Here is a 17,863-nt window from a genome sequence, read left to right as displayed (position 1 = left end):
CAGCCTTGGCAGGTTGTGATAGCGAGCGTATTAAATGGGAATTCAGACAAGAAGCAAAACATAATGTAATGAAAAAGGCCCTACACAGTCAAGAGTGCCAGAGGCTATAGTAAACACCGTTAAATTAGGAACATAAATAGCAGAACAGCTCAAGATAGCAGTTTGCCAAGTATTTGTGTTAAAGGTTTAAGGTAAGTACCGGGTGGCAAGTTACACTCTGAAATTATGTATTTGGCACCTTGCAAAGTAAACCCCTAAAAGTGTCTCTTGTCTGGAAAGTCAGTCAAGTCTTGACAGGTATTTTAAACAACCATTTGATTACATCCGACTTTTCTGCTGAAAGTTTCATGAAAGCTAAACATCTGAGTTTAAAAATTTGGTCTTCTGTGGTGTTTACTTTCCCAAGCCAATGCCCACAGCCAGCACCAGCTGCACAGACAGCACAGCCGGAGCGAGAGGTGAGGGGCTGGGCCATCGGGGTGACGGTTTGGGGCAAAATCGGAGAACATCTATAGTGTGCAGGAATGGACAAGAAGGAATGTTTCTGCGGGGGAGCAAGTGGGAGTGTGGGCGAGAGAGGGAGACCTGCGCTCTAAGTCGTCCTGTCCGTAATCCCCGTCACCAAACACTCATTCGGTTATCAGAAACATTTCAGAGCCCTTGAGATTAATGGCTGGTGCCACATAAACAGAGCCTTATATTGGGAAGACGGAGTTACCGGCAGGCCAGTGCACAGCAGGAGAAGACCAAGGCGGGCCCCTGTCCCTTGCAGTCCCGGCAGTCCCCAAACAAAGTCCCGGGATGGGCAACAGTCTGAAAGCCATAGCTGCTTTTGTGCCCTCCCACGAGTGCCAGAAGCACCTCCTGGAAGACCTAGAAGAGATGCCGGTGGATAAAATGGTGGATCTGAGTGGCAGGCAGCTGCGGCGGCTGCCTCTGCACATTTGCTCTTTCAGGGAACTGGTCAAGCTGTACCTCAGTGACAACAACCTGAACCATCTGCCCCCCGAGCTGGAGCAGCTGCAAAACCTGCAGATCCTGGCACTGGACTTCAACAACTTCAAAGCGCTGCCCCTGGTCGTGTGCACGCTGAAGCAGCTGTGCATCCTCTACCTGGGCAACAACAAGCTCTGCAGCCTGCCCCTTGAGCTCCGGCTCCTGCAGAACCTCAAGACCCTCTGGATCGAGTCCAACTGCTTGCAGTGCCTGCCCGAGGTGGTGTGCGAGCTCAGCCTGCTCAAGACCCTGCACGCTGGCTCCAACGCGCTGCGCACGCTCCCCGCCCCGCTGCGGTGCCTGCAGGAGCTGCGCACCATCTGGCTCTCAGGCAACCTGCTGTCCGAGTTCCCCCCTGTGCTCCTGGACATGCCTTTTCTGGAACTGATCGACGTGGATCGCAATTCCATCCGGTTCTTCCCCAGCCTGGCTCACCTCCCCGGCCTGAAGCTGGTGATCTATGACCACAACCCCTGCAGGAACGCACCCAAGGTGGCCAAAGGGGTGCGCAGGGTGGGGAGATGGTCAGAGGAGACCCCCGAACCCCGCAAGCGGTCCGGGGCAGTGATAGAAATCACGCTTGATGAGAAACCATCACCACCTCTTGCCACCAAGCCCGAGCCAGAAGCAGAGCCCTGCTGACGCTCAGCCGCCCATGCCGGCAAAGGCACAGTGCACTCACAACGCCACCCAACCTCTACCTCTCCCTCGCTTGCTGGTGTCCAGAGAGCACCATCCCCCCGGCTCGTCTTCAGGAGTAGGTGCACCTGTTTGGACCCAGGTGACAGCAAAACTCTCCTTTGCGCAGACACCCCCTTTTGCACAGCACCCAGCACTCTCCCTAGAGCAAAGACTTCCTCCCTTTCCCCCTCCTCCCACGCAGGGACCACTCAGAGTTCGCAGTAGAGATGAAGACACGGTTTAGATGTTTTCCATGGGTGGATTGTACAGAGCACGTATGGACTCGCTGCTCTTCACCCGTGGGAAGCCCATGGGCTCACTCTTCGCCCTTCCACCTTGCTGCGGTGTCCGAGCTCAGCTGGAAGCCACTGTTCAAGGTGATCGCTGCTGGGAGTCACAGCTCTGAAGTAACCCACAGCATTTGTCTCAAATGACTTACCTGAAACGCAGCGACAGCAACAGCTTGAAGGTTTCTCTGCCTGCTGCGTGGGAAGCAGTAGTGGAGCCCTGGCTGCGCTATCAAGGAAACAGCGTGTACGTACCAGCGCATGCTCTTACCACTGCCGCCTTCTTCCTGGAAAATGTGCGACCACTCTTGTTCTGTTATTGCCAAGCAGCATTTTAAATGGTGGTGAGGAAAGCTAGAGGCTTTGCTGCTAGTTTTTATGCTACTCACAACGCTGCCTGTAAGGGCAGCTGTACATGCTGAGTTTTCATGCAGTAGCAAAGAAGAAAATCAAAGCCTGACTACAACGGAAAACCCACGAGAGCTGCGAAGGTAAACTTGCATGAATAAAAGCCAGGGCTGGGAGCCTGCCACTACAGGCTTGCACAGAAGCTGAGGCAAACTTTTCCTCAGTTGACTTCAGCTGGGTTTTTCTCCAGCTTGCAACTCGGACCGGTTCGGATTCCCTTGGAAACACACTGAACTCTTTTTAAGTATGTTTTGCTTTAATAGTGTAACACAGAAAAGAAATCTGGCTCAAAATGACGTTTTTTGCTTTTGACTGCATAGCACGGATCACTGAGTTTGGTAAAAGACAGCTTTTCTTAAAAGGGTGGGGAGCCCTTGGTGGCGCAGAACAGCCGCTTCCCTCTGCCTCACTCATCAGTGGAACTGTCTCCCCAGCGCAGCCTGCAGAAGCGGCAGCTGACTTCCCAGAAAAGGTTTGATTCAATGCCAGTTCGTGACTGCTTAATGTCATTTACATGCTTGAAAAATTATCTGGAAACACATAGACTCTGCTAGCACTTGCTGTCTTGTTAAATGAAGTCTGAATTTGGATCTGGCTGGCACCCATGTAGCGTGCTTACTATTCATTAAATGAAATAAAGTGTACTAGCATCTTGCTGAATTAAACAATCCTTCTTTGGAATTAACTGAATTCTCGTTCCAAATTCTTTATCTAACCTTGTTCCAACAAAGTATTTTTTCCTACAAAACAAAAACAGGACAAAAGTTTGGGGCTTTTCTAACATCCAAGTTCAATGTTTTATTTCCTATGGAACTTTTTTACGTGGGGGGTGGGGAAGAAGGTGCTTTCACCTGCTTATCAATGGTTTGTATTTAACGCAGCACACTCTACCCAGTATTGTCACTTTTGGAGATCTGAGGAGAGCCTGTTTTGAGAGTTTGGAGGAGCGTTCTGTAACCACTCTCTTCATTTCAGGAAACCTAAGGCAGAAAAATGTTTGCAGAGATACTTTCTTGATTTCCAGACTTCCCCTGGTGTTCGCCGAGGCGCTGCACTACACTTGCAAGGGCCAGAAGGGCCACAAGGCCCAGCTGGCACCTCTCAGCGGGCTCCCACGCAGACGGGGCACCTCCGCTCGTCTCTGCTTACAGTCGTCAAGAATCTGCATGAAGACTGCAGCAGGCATCACAGGCTTCCTTACGACCTGAGCATAAACTAGTGCAATTAAGAAACACGTTGCCTTTGCAGCAACTAGCGGAATAGGAAAGAGCATATAAAGTTAAGCCACAATAGACATGAAAGGGGGAAAAGAAAATGGGCATGCAATGCAGCCTGGCACATTTTCCACTAACTGTCCTCTATTACAGTAATAGGTGTTTGTAAAGTCAGCCCGAGTCCAGCACTTTATAGTCAAACACACAGACCGTTTGGTCTGGTATCTCTCCCAGACTGCATCTTCCTCTCAACGCCCCTCAGCAGAACTCCTACCTATATAAAATTTGTGGTGTAAAAAACTGTAAAATCCCTTAAGTTGTAGTTCTGGGCATTGACCAAGGTTCCTCTTCAGCTTTTTCTCTCTTTCTTTCATCATCAAAAAATGCCTAATACTCCAGCATCACTAGAAAAGGGTAACATTTAACTTCAGAGCCTATTTCTAGGATCCCAACTTAAAACCTACACAGCCAGGACTGGAATAAACCGCTCACATTAAATGCACCAAGTGAACCCCACCAGCAAGCTACAAAGGCGTGGGAGGTTATCCTCAGCGCTGAATGCCTGGTCACCGCTCGAAGCAGCTGAGGACTGAGGATGTGCACTGCTGCTTTTCTAATGAAACTGCCCTTCTTGGTTCTACACAAAGACAAATACAACCTTGATGGATTGAATTTCTTTTTTTTATTTCTGTGTATTTGAAGTGGAACCTGGAGAGGAACAGAAGGAATAGGGTTGCATAAAACCCCTGTTTTACTTGAATCTTCCCCACAACACATATAAACTGAAATAAGTTAAAACCAACTGAAGACAGTGATTTCATGCCATTGATGGAGATGCTCATCTCAAGCTTCCATTCCATAACCTTACAAAATGCTCGTCTCAAGCTTCTGTTCCATAACCTCATGAAAATTAGATCATAAAAAAATTACTAGGTGAGGTCTGGTCCACGTATCCTCAGCTACTACGGAAAATTTAACATGGGCGATGGTCTGGTACGCGTTTTCTGGGGAGAGAAAGAAAAAAATCAGAAAATTCTCCCTGACACTGATGTTCACCAGCCTCCCCACCCACACTTCTTTTTAATTTTCAGTTGATATTTCAGTTCAGTGCTAGCTTTATCTCACAGCACAGAAGGCAGCATCACCTCAAAGCTAATACACCACCTTTGACCGCAGTCAAAACCTGTGATTCACAAAACAGTGCAAACTACCTGGCAGCAGGTTTATCCCACGCAAGCCCGCTTACAAGTGGAACTTCTTCACAAACTTTTTAACAAATGTGGTTTTGTTTTAACTACCGATTCCACTTCAGAAGCAGCTGCTCATTTAAGTACAGTTTTTCCCAAAAGAAAAAAAAGCAGCATGATCCCTTACATTTTGGTCAGCCACTTTTGCAGATGTTTTAGTACTATATATGGCACATGAGTTGCTGGTGACCCAAGATTAACTAGGCATTGCTCAGGCATACTAATTTAAGCGCACTGATGGCTCTAAAGGCCTGTTCATACTGCTAATGCAAAAAAATCATCTAACATGAAGGTTAGCATGTCAGATGTCAGTCTTCATGTCAAATAAAATATTTTTTAGAACAAGACTTCTCTACACAGTTACTCTGTGTAGAAGATTACTCTATACCATTTTAACTGACCAACGTAGATACTCTAATCATACCTCGGTGCTGCTTTAATAATGTCATCTACACGAAGAATCATTTCTGCTGCTTCAGCTGCGCTCAGCAAAACTTGTCTCTTGACTTGGAAACTTTCTGTTACTCCCAAGACTGCCATGTCTCCAATGGTACCCTCTTTCATATCTACAAGAAGAGACACATTAAAAGTTTGTTTGGGTTGGGTTTTTTAAAACTTTTTTTTTTTTTTAAAAGGAAATTACAAGAAGCTGACTATATGGTAACTTACCTGCTCAGATGAACCATATTGATAATAAGGTCAGTATTAAATAAAGTCTTTCACTTCAAGTCTCCTGATTTAAGCCTAACATGTTGCAATTACATGAAAAAAATTAATGATGAAAAATTTATACACTGGGAAAAGGAGACAAGATTCCAACGGTTCTCTCAGCACTATTTCCTTAGTATATCAACCTCAGAATTCTTATCAAAAACTTTTTTTTTTAAGATGGGGGGGAAGGGATTGGGCTGTGTTGGTTCTTTGTTTCTTTTTAAATCAGTGCCTTTCTTTTTAAGCTTCATATAACTAGACTCAATGTAAGTAAGGAAAGTGGTTTTACAGGTGGAAACCATCCCCTTCAAAAACAAAGCTTTTCACTCTATTGTGAGAAGCCTGGTAGAATGATAGAGGAATGTAACATTGTATGCCTACACTCTACGCAAACAGAAATCAATGTATTCAGTTCTTCCAGCTGAATACATCAGTGACAAACAGATGTGACCAAGTTTAATAAGCCTAATCCCCCTCCCACCACCAATCCAATAACAAAAGTAATCTGAAGCCCCTTACCAAGTCCGTAAGTAGTCTTCCCTTCACTGTGAGCAGCTCTGAGCTGAGCAACCAAATCTGCACTGTCATAGCCAGCATTATCAGCAATTATTGTTGGGATCTAAGGGGATAAACACAGATTGTTTTCAATTAATGCAGGGATTGATCCCTAGTAAACATGAAAAACACTTTGGTATTACTAGTTTACTATTAAGTTTCAAGAAGAGGAAGTTTCAAAAACGAGGCAGATGATCTGTTACAGTGATCAGAAGTTTGGGGGCAGGGGGGTGAAATCAACCACCTTTTGAAGGATTTTGTTTAAGACCTTGTTAAGACAGTAGATGAGAGGACAGAAGCTCATTAGCAGATTTGTCACTTCATTTTACATGGACAGAAAGAAATCTGTCTCTTTGTTATCATATCAGACTACAACTGGAGAAATGGTTTCATTTTAAGAACGTAAGCTTGCTGGTAAGCATTAACCACCAGATCATTCTGTTCACTGCTTAAGTGACAGCAGTGTAAATTGCATGTGCTGACAGAATCACAGAATCATTTAGGTTGGAAAAGACCTTTAAGATCATCGAGTCCAACTGTTAACCTAACGCTGCCAAGTCCACCACTAAACCATGTCCCTAAGCACATCTACTCGTCTCTCAAATACTTCAGGTGGATGGTGACTCCACCACTTCCCTGGGCAGCCTCTTCCAAGCATTGACAACCCTTCCGGTGAAAACATTTTTCCTCATGTCCAATCTAAACCTCCCTTGGCGAAACTTGAGGCCATTTCCTCTCGTCCTATCGCTAGTTACTTGGCAGAAGAGACCAACCTCCACCTCGCTACAACCTCCTTTCAGGTAGTTGTAGAGCGCGATGAGGTCTCCCCTCAGCCTCCTCTTCTCCAGGCTAAACAGCCCCAGTTCCCTCAGCCGCTCCTCAGAAGACTTGTTCTCTAGACCCTTCACCAGCTTCGTTGCCCTTCTCTGGACACGCTCCAGCACCTCAAAGTCCTTCTTGTAGTGAGGGGCCCAAAACTGAACACAGTGTTCGAGATGCGGACTCACCAGTGCCGAGTACAGGGGGATGATCACTTCCCTACTCCTGCTGGCCACACTATTTCTGATACAAAGACTATTTCTGAAGAGGTAATGCCAAGTCTTACCATGCTTTTTAATTTCATTTTCTTGGGAGAAATGTTTTCCTATGTTTTTTCATTTCTTAAGAAAGGTTTTCCCTAATATACAGGAAGGCAATTTTTCTCAAATTGACAGTCTGTCAGCACAATAATATTCTATAAATGTTTCTTGTGATATTCTTATTTCCTACTGAGATGCAATCTCCAATGCAAGTCTAGAGACTTCTAGACAATACTAGAGCACGAATACAATCAAATAACGCTAGAGTATCAACAGAACAGAAGGGTTGCTCTTTTCTAAATCAATCGTCAAGTGAATCAGCCAAGATTTTTGTGTGCTATTTCTGCTGCACTTTTAACCTTGCAGGTAAGAGGAGCAAGAACCAATTAGAAGAGGGCTAGCATATGAACATTCAGCATTCTATAACATGCAGAATTATTAAAACACTAATACTTTTTTTTCTAAGAGAGAAAACAGTAACATTTTCCCCTTTCTTCCTCCAAGATATGTTGCTAAATTTCACTTTTTTACTTTTAGAAAACCAAAACTTTGAAAGAAAAGCAACTATCTGATGTCGGAAGTTAGTAAACTTAGTGAAACTTTACATCTATTAATCCAGCAATCTGATTAAACAAGCTTACCATTCGTAAAGCCTTAGCAAAGGACTCCATTGCAACAGACTCTTTGCCAGGTGTTCTTCTGGCAAGTTCTGCAACAGCGTTAGCCATCAGCATCTCTGAACAACCTATTCATTGAAGACACACAGATGTTTTATAACTGACTTGAACAGTAATACGAAATGTGTATCATGTACAAAGCACAAAGAATCTAATATTCACCTCCACCGTACACAGTTCTAGTGTCCTTCACAGTCTGGGCAAGAACACAGAGAGCATCATGCAAAGACCTCTCTGCTTCATCTAGAATCTGCTGTGTTGCTCCACGCAAAACTATGGTGCAAGCTTCACCTAAAAAGTGCAAATGTGAAAAGATCAAAAAAATAAACCAAAGACACAAAAAGAGGCTATCGCAAAGCATTTGTAATGGTTTTGCTATCACTGCAGTCAAGTTTTACATAGATCAATTTTGGGGCAAAAAGAAAGCACGTTGACATTTCACAGGTAGAATGAAATGATGTACACTATGCTATTGCTTTCATCAATTAACTGTTCCACAACACCTTATTTAATTTAACAGAAAATTAGTGTTATCTCAAAACAACCCCTCGGAAACTTACAGTATTGGCATTTACAGAACAAGCTCTCAAGTTCTTGAAGTATGACAGGTTGCTATTTTTCTTGTCAATTTAATCTTCCAAAGCAGAAATTTTGGCTCCTGTCCTTACAAACATTTATGCATATGTTTAATGTTATGTAGATGAACAATTTCAACCATGAAAATACATCTTTGCAGTATTTTTATTGAAGAGCAAGGCTTTAATAAAAATGGTTACATGAATCATTACAAAATTCCTATGCCATCCTAGTAACTGAACAGTGTTAGCAGAGGGTTAACACAAACGTTACAACATGCCATTAGTGGTAAAACATTTACCCATTGCCACTCCAGAGAAATGAATGAGTTTATCTTCTCCAATCATGACTTCTTCAATAAGCTTGCAGCTTCCTAGTTTTACTAGCTCAGGGTGATCAAAAGTTGATGCAATTTCACCACCTACAAATGTAACATCATACAACAGTCAAAGAGCTCATGATAAAAGCATCCATTCAGGCAAGGTCTAACCAACAGGGGAAAAAAAAAATATATGAAAAAAAAAAAAAACATCTTACTAATTGCCCAAAAATAAATTGAAATTAACAATACTGATATGCCAAATTTTTCCAATGTCAGCATATGGCACCAGAAACCTTCTACTCATGATGACAAGTCCTTAAAACACCAATATTTTGTTTCACATCACAAGAACTAAAATAGCTGTAATGCTTTTGAGTTCTGTCTGGATTAGAGACTAAATGTTGATATTTGCCAGTATTAAAATGTCAATCTGTTTAAAGTTTTAGTAATATTTACTGACGAAGTATTTAAAAAATACTAAATCAAGTTCATTATGTTTTTAAACTTGAGCTTGTGCCAGCGTTCATTTTGCCTGCCTGACGATGGCTAAGAACCACTGACCACCACTCTGCTGAATCATGAGTCTCATGCCATGTTGTACCACTGATACAGTGCACCATTCGTAAACTCCCATATCATAAACAAAACGGGTACTACTAAGACCAAAATGTCTCTGAATGGAATATTGCTTTAGTACTTTGCTCTTCACATGTATTCACTCCCAATGTGTGCTCAGTTATTCCACATTAGCTTGCAGCGTTGCTGTAGTTGTAGCAGTACAAGGAAAGACAAGATTTGTAGTAGAGAGTTTGTGCTTACTAAAAGCTTGTCCATTTTTTTCAGTGATACTATTTGATCCAGTGTGGTCTGATATGGTCCACTTGCTCTGCCTACAAAATTTGCTTTGAATTTGTTCCAGAACATAAGCAATGTTCCTCTCGATCAAGTGTTTGCCTGTGTCAATGTGTCTACAGACAGTTACACACAATTGCTACTTCAGTTTTGCTAAGCTAAACAAATCAGTATCTTTTCCCTTCTCCCAGCAAAGCAAGTTATCCGTTCTCTTGATCACTTTCAGTTTTTTATGATGTTCCAGTTAACTACCTCTAACTTAGGCAATGAGAATCATCTGTAGCATTCCAGAAGTTTCATTTTCATTAGTCACTAGAGTCACATTTACACTAACCACTACTAAAAATATCCAGGTTGTTCGTGTCATTTGAGGTCCACCTCAAGATGATGACTCAGGCCCACATTTTTAACAAAGAATGACTCTCTAGTCTTTTCTGTTACTACAATCAAACAACAGCCACTTATAACAAGATGGTATTAATTAATTGTGGATTTATCATCTTACTCTATCACTAAGTTTCATCTTTTCCCTAGAAAACAAACATTTCAAAAGTTTATCAAGCACGGACTTAACTAAAAATATTTTTTAAATATGAAAGAAAATTACTAACTGGCACTAACTGGCTAAATTATATTCCAGAGTCAGCATTATGATCCTTTATTCGCAGTTACTAGAGAAAAAAACCCGTATGTTTAAATCATTATGCAGGGAGGATTCAGAATCAAAACAGACATTTTACATGTGAAGTATAACATACTAAAGAAACTGAGTTACCTGCTTCTGAAAAAATACCGACAGTTATATAGCAGTTGATAAATCAACAAAGTAACTTCAAAGTTTCTTATGGCCAATTTCATAGGGTCCTCCATATACGTTTATATTTAAGTACTGTAAAATAAAGCTTATTTGGAATACTTTTCACATTCACAGATCTGCTTAACAGTAAAAAGTAAAAACGAGGTGATCAAGCATTAACATTTACTAAAGATCAAACAAATAATGCGACCCTCCAAATTTCATATGACCAGGTACTCTGTGTACCTGTAACAAGAGCCAGACGTTCTACACCAGCAAAGTCTGCGTGTTCAATAGCCATGACGCCAGCAGCTCCAAAGAGCTGTTCAGGGTAGTTGTAGATCAACTGCCTGCAATTAAAACACAGGCACATCTTCTCATTACAAATTGGAACAAACCTTTTAAACACCAGACTAACAAAGGATACCTGATTCTCAGTAGCATGGACACAGACAGATTTCTGAAAGCTACAAAAGCAGTCAATATACAAGGCATCTGCCACACACCGAATGTTACAACACACAGAAGCAAATGCAGTGACAGGAAAACGTAAAAAGCTAAACAAAAAAAAAAAAAATTTCTGAGTATTATAGCTCTTTGAAATACCCTTCCCCTGAAGACACACTATCAATGCACAGGGGCCCACAAGCTTTAAATTCTAAGTCTTTTGATCCTAAGTACCTGTTGGGCACTTAACTGCCTATTCTAGCAGAGTGCACTAGAATAACATGTGAAGTAATGTCTTTAATTCCTTCACCAATACAAAATCCAAACAGTAGACAACTCTAAGGGAACAATAAATGGCCAGTCTTGTAACATATACAAATAGCAGACCACAGAGAGGAGTATATGCTCCCTTATTAGCATGTATCCCACTCTCTCTAGAATTAAGTAGTCATTTAAAGCTGAATGGTCAACGACCATTCAGCGGTGCTATGCCAAATTATTTTTCCCTTCCACATTAGAGCCTGAGCATTGTATTTTTTTTGGAGATGCCATCTCTGTCAAAAAAGATGTTTCTAATCTATCTTCAAAAGAGACAATTGGCGCTGCTGTGTATGCGCAGAGAAGATTCTTCCAAATAGCCTTGACTTTTGTCAAGCATCTCCTCAGAGGTATTTAACTGGCTGACATTTATGGTATCAGATGTGAAGTAGATCTACAGTATGCCCATAAGCAGAAGTAAATTTTGTCAGGGAATAAATCTGAATGTCAAGAGTCAATCTAACTGGAATACCACTAGCCTGGCTACTGTGACTGACTGCTACCTGAGCTTCCTTAGGGCAACTACCTGTGTTACAAGCACACTGGATAACAGCGATGGGGTTAAGGATTTTTTTTTCATACCTCAAAGGATTCTTCCACCAGTTTGCCAGCAGGACTCCTGACTCGAGGAGTCTTTGTATTTGTACCACTGGACGGAATACTCATTTTGCCTACACTTGCACACAATGTATGTGAAACATGACATAGATGGAGAGACTACGAGATTCATCAGTCTGTCAGTGGTTCTTACAGATGTTTAACAAAAATTTTGAAGGTGAGCTATAAGATGCACTATGTCCTGAAAGAGTAAATCTTTGCTATTGTGGAAAACACTGCTGCTCTTACAACTCCCATCCTTTGGTGTAGTACTAGCTAATCAGCTTCCTAGTAGACCACACGATAAGCTAAAACACCAGGTGTCAAGCTGCTTGTACGTATGGCAGTTGCACCCAAATGAGAATTACTGAAGGGCAGAAGCATTTCTTGTATCGCTAAATAACTGAATGCTTTTTTTGCACTGTGACAGTTAAAAAGAGAAGTTCACTGCTAAGAAAAATACCGTTTCATCGTATTTGTTATGAGCTGAATGAATCATCACATGAAAATGGTTATCTTTCATACTTTCAAAGATGTGTATAAAAGGCTCATGGCAGGGAGCAGAGAGGCCTCCGAAACACTCTTGAATTTGGAACAGTACTCCAGCACCAGCATTTTAATGCAGGATAAAACATAGCTGGTTCAATCTGAACTAAATGCATTCAGCAGCACAAACTCTTTCAGCACCAATTTCCCCCCAAAAGGGGGAATATGGATGTGGACAATGCTGCTGGTATTCGTAACTAAATAAATCTGTTAGTACAAAAGCATAGTGACATCACTCAAACTGGACTTAAACATGGATCCCTGATTAAATAACATCAGTTCTTCCTCTTTAAAGCAAAAAAAAAAAAAAAAAAAAGAGGGGCCATGGTGCACGAGGTGAAGCACAGAAAATAACATCACCCTCAGTGAGGTGAATCAATTAAGCATTAGGCAAGATCACCCAATTTTACAGATACAGGCATAAATAATATTCTTCACACTCATACAATATTAAAATCTTGGTACTTTGTACCTCTCCCCTTTTTCCAAGAAAACACATACCTGTTAATAAAGCAGTTTATTCCATGCTTAAGAATACGCTCTACCTTCTCCTTCATTTTCTCTTTTTCTGCCTGTTCTATTTCTGCAACTTTTGCTGTAGAATCCACTCTAACACGAGAGCCAAAAATCTAAATCGAAGAAAACAGAGTTCAATCTAAAAATTAATTCCATTTACAAAAACAATGTTTTTACAGCAGTAGTTCTGTAACATACCTTAATCTTGTCTGTATCCATACCAGTATTTGCAATAAGAATCTTTGCATTTTCAATTCTTTTTGGCTGATTTACACCAATCTTCTTGTCAAGTAAAAAGCCTGTAGTAACAGAAACGTCTTGTAAGACTTCAAATTAAAAAAGGAGAACAATTCATTTAAATTATTACAAAACCCCCTCATATTTATTATTCAATAATAACATAGCAATGTTTCTTAGAACAAATTTGTATAGAGATGTGTAATTTTTAACAGCTTCATTTCTTAAGCGCACTTACAGCCAACATACAAAGACTTACCTTCATCTAAGTAGGAATCAGCCAAACTTCCACCAAGTTTCTTAATGACGTGGATAGCCTCCAAATTACCAGAACCTTTCAACCTAAGAACAGCTTCTACAGCTAGCTTGACAAAGTGATCTTTATGATGAGTAAGTAATTTTGACGAAAGAGTCGTTCCAGCAATGTTCATCAAGTCTTCACGGAACTTCACTTCATCATCACTAAAATAAAGTCAGTACAGTTAAAGTGCAAAGTTTGAAAGCCTTAACTACCGTCAACCTACCACTCTGAGTCTATCCCTGCTTCTTCTATCCTGCATCTATGTGTACCATATTCCGTTTTGAGGAATGCTACACAGAATCCCTCCAATGTCCCAAAACACAACCTTCTATTTGAAATACAAGTTCAATTAGGGGAACTTTTGCATTCAGCTTTAGAAAGTCTGTGCTCTCAAAGTGTCGGGTAAAGAAAATAGTCACATTTAGAATCAGAGTACGAAATCTGAAATAACAGCTCAGATTTTTGTTCTAGGGAGCAAATTATTGCTTGTATTTTGTTTCTGCACATCATAAGTCATTTTAAATAATTTCATAAAGCTTCTGTAGTTCATCTAAAAAAGAAAGCAGTCTTTTTTTTTTTTTTACTGTTAAAATTAATGAATTCAGCCTTTACACTACTTAAAAGAGAGCAAAGAATTTCTCAGTAATTCTCACTGATGTTTTAATCTTGATTGGTTTATAAAGTTACAGCAATTATACATTACTAACCCATGATCCACTGCCGCTTTCGAAAGTGCCTCTCTTGAAGCTTTTGTGGCTGCTCTCCAGCCTGCAATGATGGTCTGAGGATGAATCTTCTTTGAAATCAGTAATTCTGCCTCCTATTTAAATGAAATTAATAATTAGCTTTTTCCCCCAAGGTACATTTATACTAACTAGGAAAAACACTTCCAAGTAATCAGAAAATTCTGAATAGCAGTAAAAGCCAGAGAGCTATAACAATGAAATTAAAGTCACCCTATTGGCAGGTTTTTTCCAATCTAGGCAAATGGATCTGCCCTTGGAATATCATCAAGAAATTTTGATTAATGAAAAAAAAATCCTAACTCCAATATGAATAGCAATCAGACATATACTTCAAAATAGCAATCTTTCACTTCATGTTTGAGATCAGTTTCCTGTTCATTTATAGCTGCAACTTAAAAGTGTAGTTGGAAAAAAATACAACTTCAAACTCCCTTTTCGTGAGGAACTTGGCAAGCTGATGGATCATTTCTCAGATGCTCTTGATCACAGTTCCTGGATCTGAGATGATTAGATTTACTGGCACAGCTCTGCTAACAAGAATTCCTCACTTCACCTCTTTCACAGTTATTCAGATTTAGTTTGGCAGTGTAAACTTTTATATAAACATAAAAGCCATGCAGAGTTTAAAGGAACAGTATGAATTCAGGTCTTGTGCACACAAGAACAGAATTTAACATGCCTTTTTTTTTTTCATTAATGTTATGGAAAAGGATTTCAGAGGATTGAGCCTCGCAACTAAGCAGTGCTGCATGCTGCCCAGTGCAACATCCAGGAAGAGACCTATGAGAGTGACGCTTCTCTGTTTCACTTGCATAATGAAATCAGAAGAAATAATTTTCTAAAATGTACCAAATTAAAATACTTGTGAATATATAAATAATAAAATAAGTAATACAGTCTAAAATTTAAAAAAAAAAAAATAAAATGATGACGTGATATGTAAGGGGTTTTTTTCCTACCAATTGCAACGGAGCAAGGTATTCCTATACTTTGGGAGCCCCCTCTATAAACATCAAATAATACACCGCCTATTGATATCACAGGAGTACACTGCCAAATAGAAACACAAAAACCGTAATACATTACCCTCAGTAATTCAGCTGCCAACACTGTGACAGATGTAGTTCCATCACCAACTTCATCATCTTGAACCTTTGACATATCTAAAGAAGGAAAACACTGTATTGATGTTTTGATTCAAAATACCATGCTCACCAGTACCAGCTTCACATACAATTACTTTTCGCTCACATTAGTTTGGAGAAGAAAAAAGAATCTTAACTCTTCGATAGTTTAAAGAGGTCACTCTGTAAGTGTCGTGGTTTAACCCCAGCCGGCAAATAAACCCCACGCAGCCGCTCGCCCACCCCCCCGCCTCCGGTGGGATGTGGGACAGAATTGGGAGGGCACAAGTAGGAAAACTCCCGGGTTGAGATAAAAACAGTTTAATAATCGAAATAAAACAAAGTAGAATAGTAACAGTAACAATGAGAACAACAACAATAACAGAATATACAAAGCAGGCAATGCACAATGCAACTGCTCACCAACCGCATCGCACAAACGGGGGGCAAGCCCCCCCACACACCTGGTTTTTATACTGAGCATGATGTTACATGGTATAGAATACCCCATTGGCCAGCTGGGTCCACCACCCCGGCTGTGCTCCCCCCACCCCGGTGCAAGCACCACCCAGCAACAGCCAAAGCATCAATGGGCCATCAACGCTCCTTTCATACCAAACCCAAAACACAGCACACCCCCCAAGCTACTGGGAAGAAAGTTAACTCTGTCCCAGCCGGAACCAGGACAGTAAGTCACAGAAAAACCTGAGATGCAAATCAAATTCAGCATCCTTCAAATTCCTGCTCTTTATTTGCAACCTAGATACCAGTTCCAGCCTGGCAATGGTCAAGAGCTACTCCCCTCTCTCCCTATTCCTAAAGATGGTCATCAAAAGGAAGTAGGGCCGGATAGAAGCTCTAAGGTATGCATACAGGACCAGAGAGTATAATAACCAAGTATGCCACATGAACTGCTGATAAACGAGGACCCAGCAAACACGAAATCATTAAGAATCTTGACACCAAATTGTTCAGGGTTCTGCTTGTCACTAGAACTGACCATCTGCACACTAAGACAGTTGATCACAAAGGTAAAAGCCGTCCAGAGTACAACGTTGATTAAGTGACAAAAAAAGATTTAAATCAGGGAGAACCAGAGAGAACCTCTGTACCCCAGCAGATTTCTGTTCCGAATTTTCCCGGTGAAAAAGGAGGGGCACACAGCTGTCTTTTGTCCCTTCTGACTCCTGGGACAAACCAGGGTTGAGGGAAAACAAGGAGACACCAGAACAGTTTTGCAAGAGCAGCATAACCTCAATTTTACTTTTGCAGAGTTCCACAACTCTTGCAACACCTTGGCCTCCTTACTTCAGGAATTCTGCTCTCCCTCCCTTCAGTTTTGCACATTATTTGAAGAATACTTTTCTAAGAACAAATAAAAACTACATAATAAAGTTACAAATGAAGCAATGCCAAGTACTGCAACAACAAGCTGTTAAAAACTCACCAACCAAGACCTTGGCAGCTGGGTTGTCAACTCCAATAGCTTTCAGGATGGTAGCACCATCATTAGTCACTGTTACCGTGCTATCTCTCCCAGTACTTAAAAGAATCTTGTCCTATAAGATGCAAGATTCAGAATACTGCTTGAAAACGTACTGTAACTATTAAAACTAAATTAACAGGTATGACCACTGAGAACTTGCAGCTGTCTTACCATGCCTTTAGGCCCCAGAGTGCTCTTGACCAGGTCACCAATAGCAATGGCACCAACAAAGGATGACTGAAATGAAAGCAAATAGACCTTAGAGAATTATTTATTTCTACTTTAATACAAGAATTATACGCTAGCCCATAACTTCCAAGAGGACTTCTTAACCCAGCCCTTCCACAGCCACACTTCTTTCAGCAGAGTCTGGATCCAAGTTTCTTAACGGCTACATTTTGATAACCAGATCAAATATACTTAATTCTCACAGAAACCATAAAAGCCTGTCTCACGGCCAAAAGAAATGCCTCCCAATGAACACCAATCTTCTGAGCTAAGTTACAGAGTTACTTTGGTTTTGAACAATTATGAGGAGTTTCTCTAATCGTTAGTATAAACAACACTCCTCCTACCTTCTGTTCAGACATGCAACAAGAAAAACCAGTAAGAGACGGAGGAAGTTCCACATCACCATAAACTGAAAATACATTTAACAGTAGAAAAGACAAAGTTTAATTACCCCAAGTATCACCAGTTTCTTAGAGAATAAAACTTACCAATCGAGCTGTTTCTGCCTTTTCTTCATCTGCACCTGCCTTGAAAATGTTCACAGGAGCGAGAGAAATGGATGCCTAAAACAGAGTTAACATAAGAATATTCCTTTAGCTTTAATAAAACAATGCATTTTAAAAACAAATCCCTGACACTAACAACCTTGTCCTGGTTTCAGCTGGGATAGAGTTAATTTTTCTCCTAGCAGCTGGGACAGTGCTGTGTTTTGGATTTAGTATGAGAATAATGTTGAGAACACACTGATGTTTTAGTTGTTGCCAAGCAGTGCTTACACGGAGTCAAGGCCTTTTCAGCTTCTCATGCTCTACCGACAGAGAAGGCACAAGAGGCACAAGATGCACAAGAAGCTGGGAGGTGGCACAGCCAGGACAGCTAACCCAAACTGGCCAAAGGGATACTCCACACCATA

The 17,863-nt window shown here is 41.1% G+C and overlaps 2 protein-coding genes across 2 annotated transcripts; one reads left to right on the top strand and one right to left on the bottom strand.

Annotated features, from left to right (window-relative positions):
* Positions 1 to 801: 801 nt before the first annotated feature.
* On the top strand, positions 802 to 1,638 carry LRRC10 (leucine rich repeat containing 10). Its single transcript, XM_009578573.1, has one exon. It carries the CDS (start codon positions 802 to 804, stop codon positions 1,636 to 1,638), a length of 837 nt encoding a protein of 278 aa, XP_009576868.1.
* A 2,915-nt stretch (positions 1,639 to 4,553) lies between these two features.
* CCT2 (chaperonin containing TCP1, subunit 2 (beta)) lies at positions 4,554 to 17,594 on the bottom strand. Its single transcript, XM_009578572.1, has 15 exons — positions 17,439 to 17,594; positions 16,891 to 16,956; positions 16,681 to 16,792; positions 15,196 to 15,272; positions 14,071 to 14,183; positions 13,322 to 13,524; positions 13,024 to 13,124; positions 12,811 to 12,938; positions 10,648 to 10,751; positions 8,733 to 8,852; positions 8,018 to 8,146; positions 7,820 to 7,923; positions 6,064 to 6,163; positions 5,258 to 5,399; positions 4,554 to 4,590 (listed from the first exon to the last, which is right to left on the bottom strand). Exons 2-15 carry the CDS (start codon positions 16,891 to 16,893, stop codon positions 4,560 to 4,562), a joined length of 1,467 nt encoding a protein of 488 aa, XP_009576867.1. The 5' UTR covers positions 16,894 to 16,956; positions 17,439 to 17,594; the 3' UTR covers positions 4,554 to 4,559.
* Positions 17,595 to 17,863: the final 269 nt, after the last annotated feature.

The sequence above is a fragment of the Fulmarus glacialis genome, unplaced genomic scaffold (genome assembly GCF_000690835.1).
Source record: "Fulmarus glacialis isolate BGI_N327 unplaced genomic scaffold, ASM69083v1 scaffold45615, whole genome shotgun sequence".
Lineage (NCBI taxonomy): Eukaryota > Metazoa > Chordata > Aves > Procellariiformes > Procellariidae > Fulmarus > Fulmarus glacialis.
This window is presented reverse-complemented; position numbering and strand designations above follow the sequence as displayed.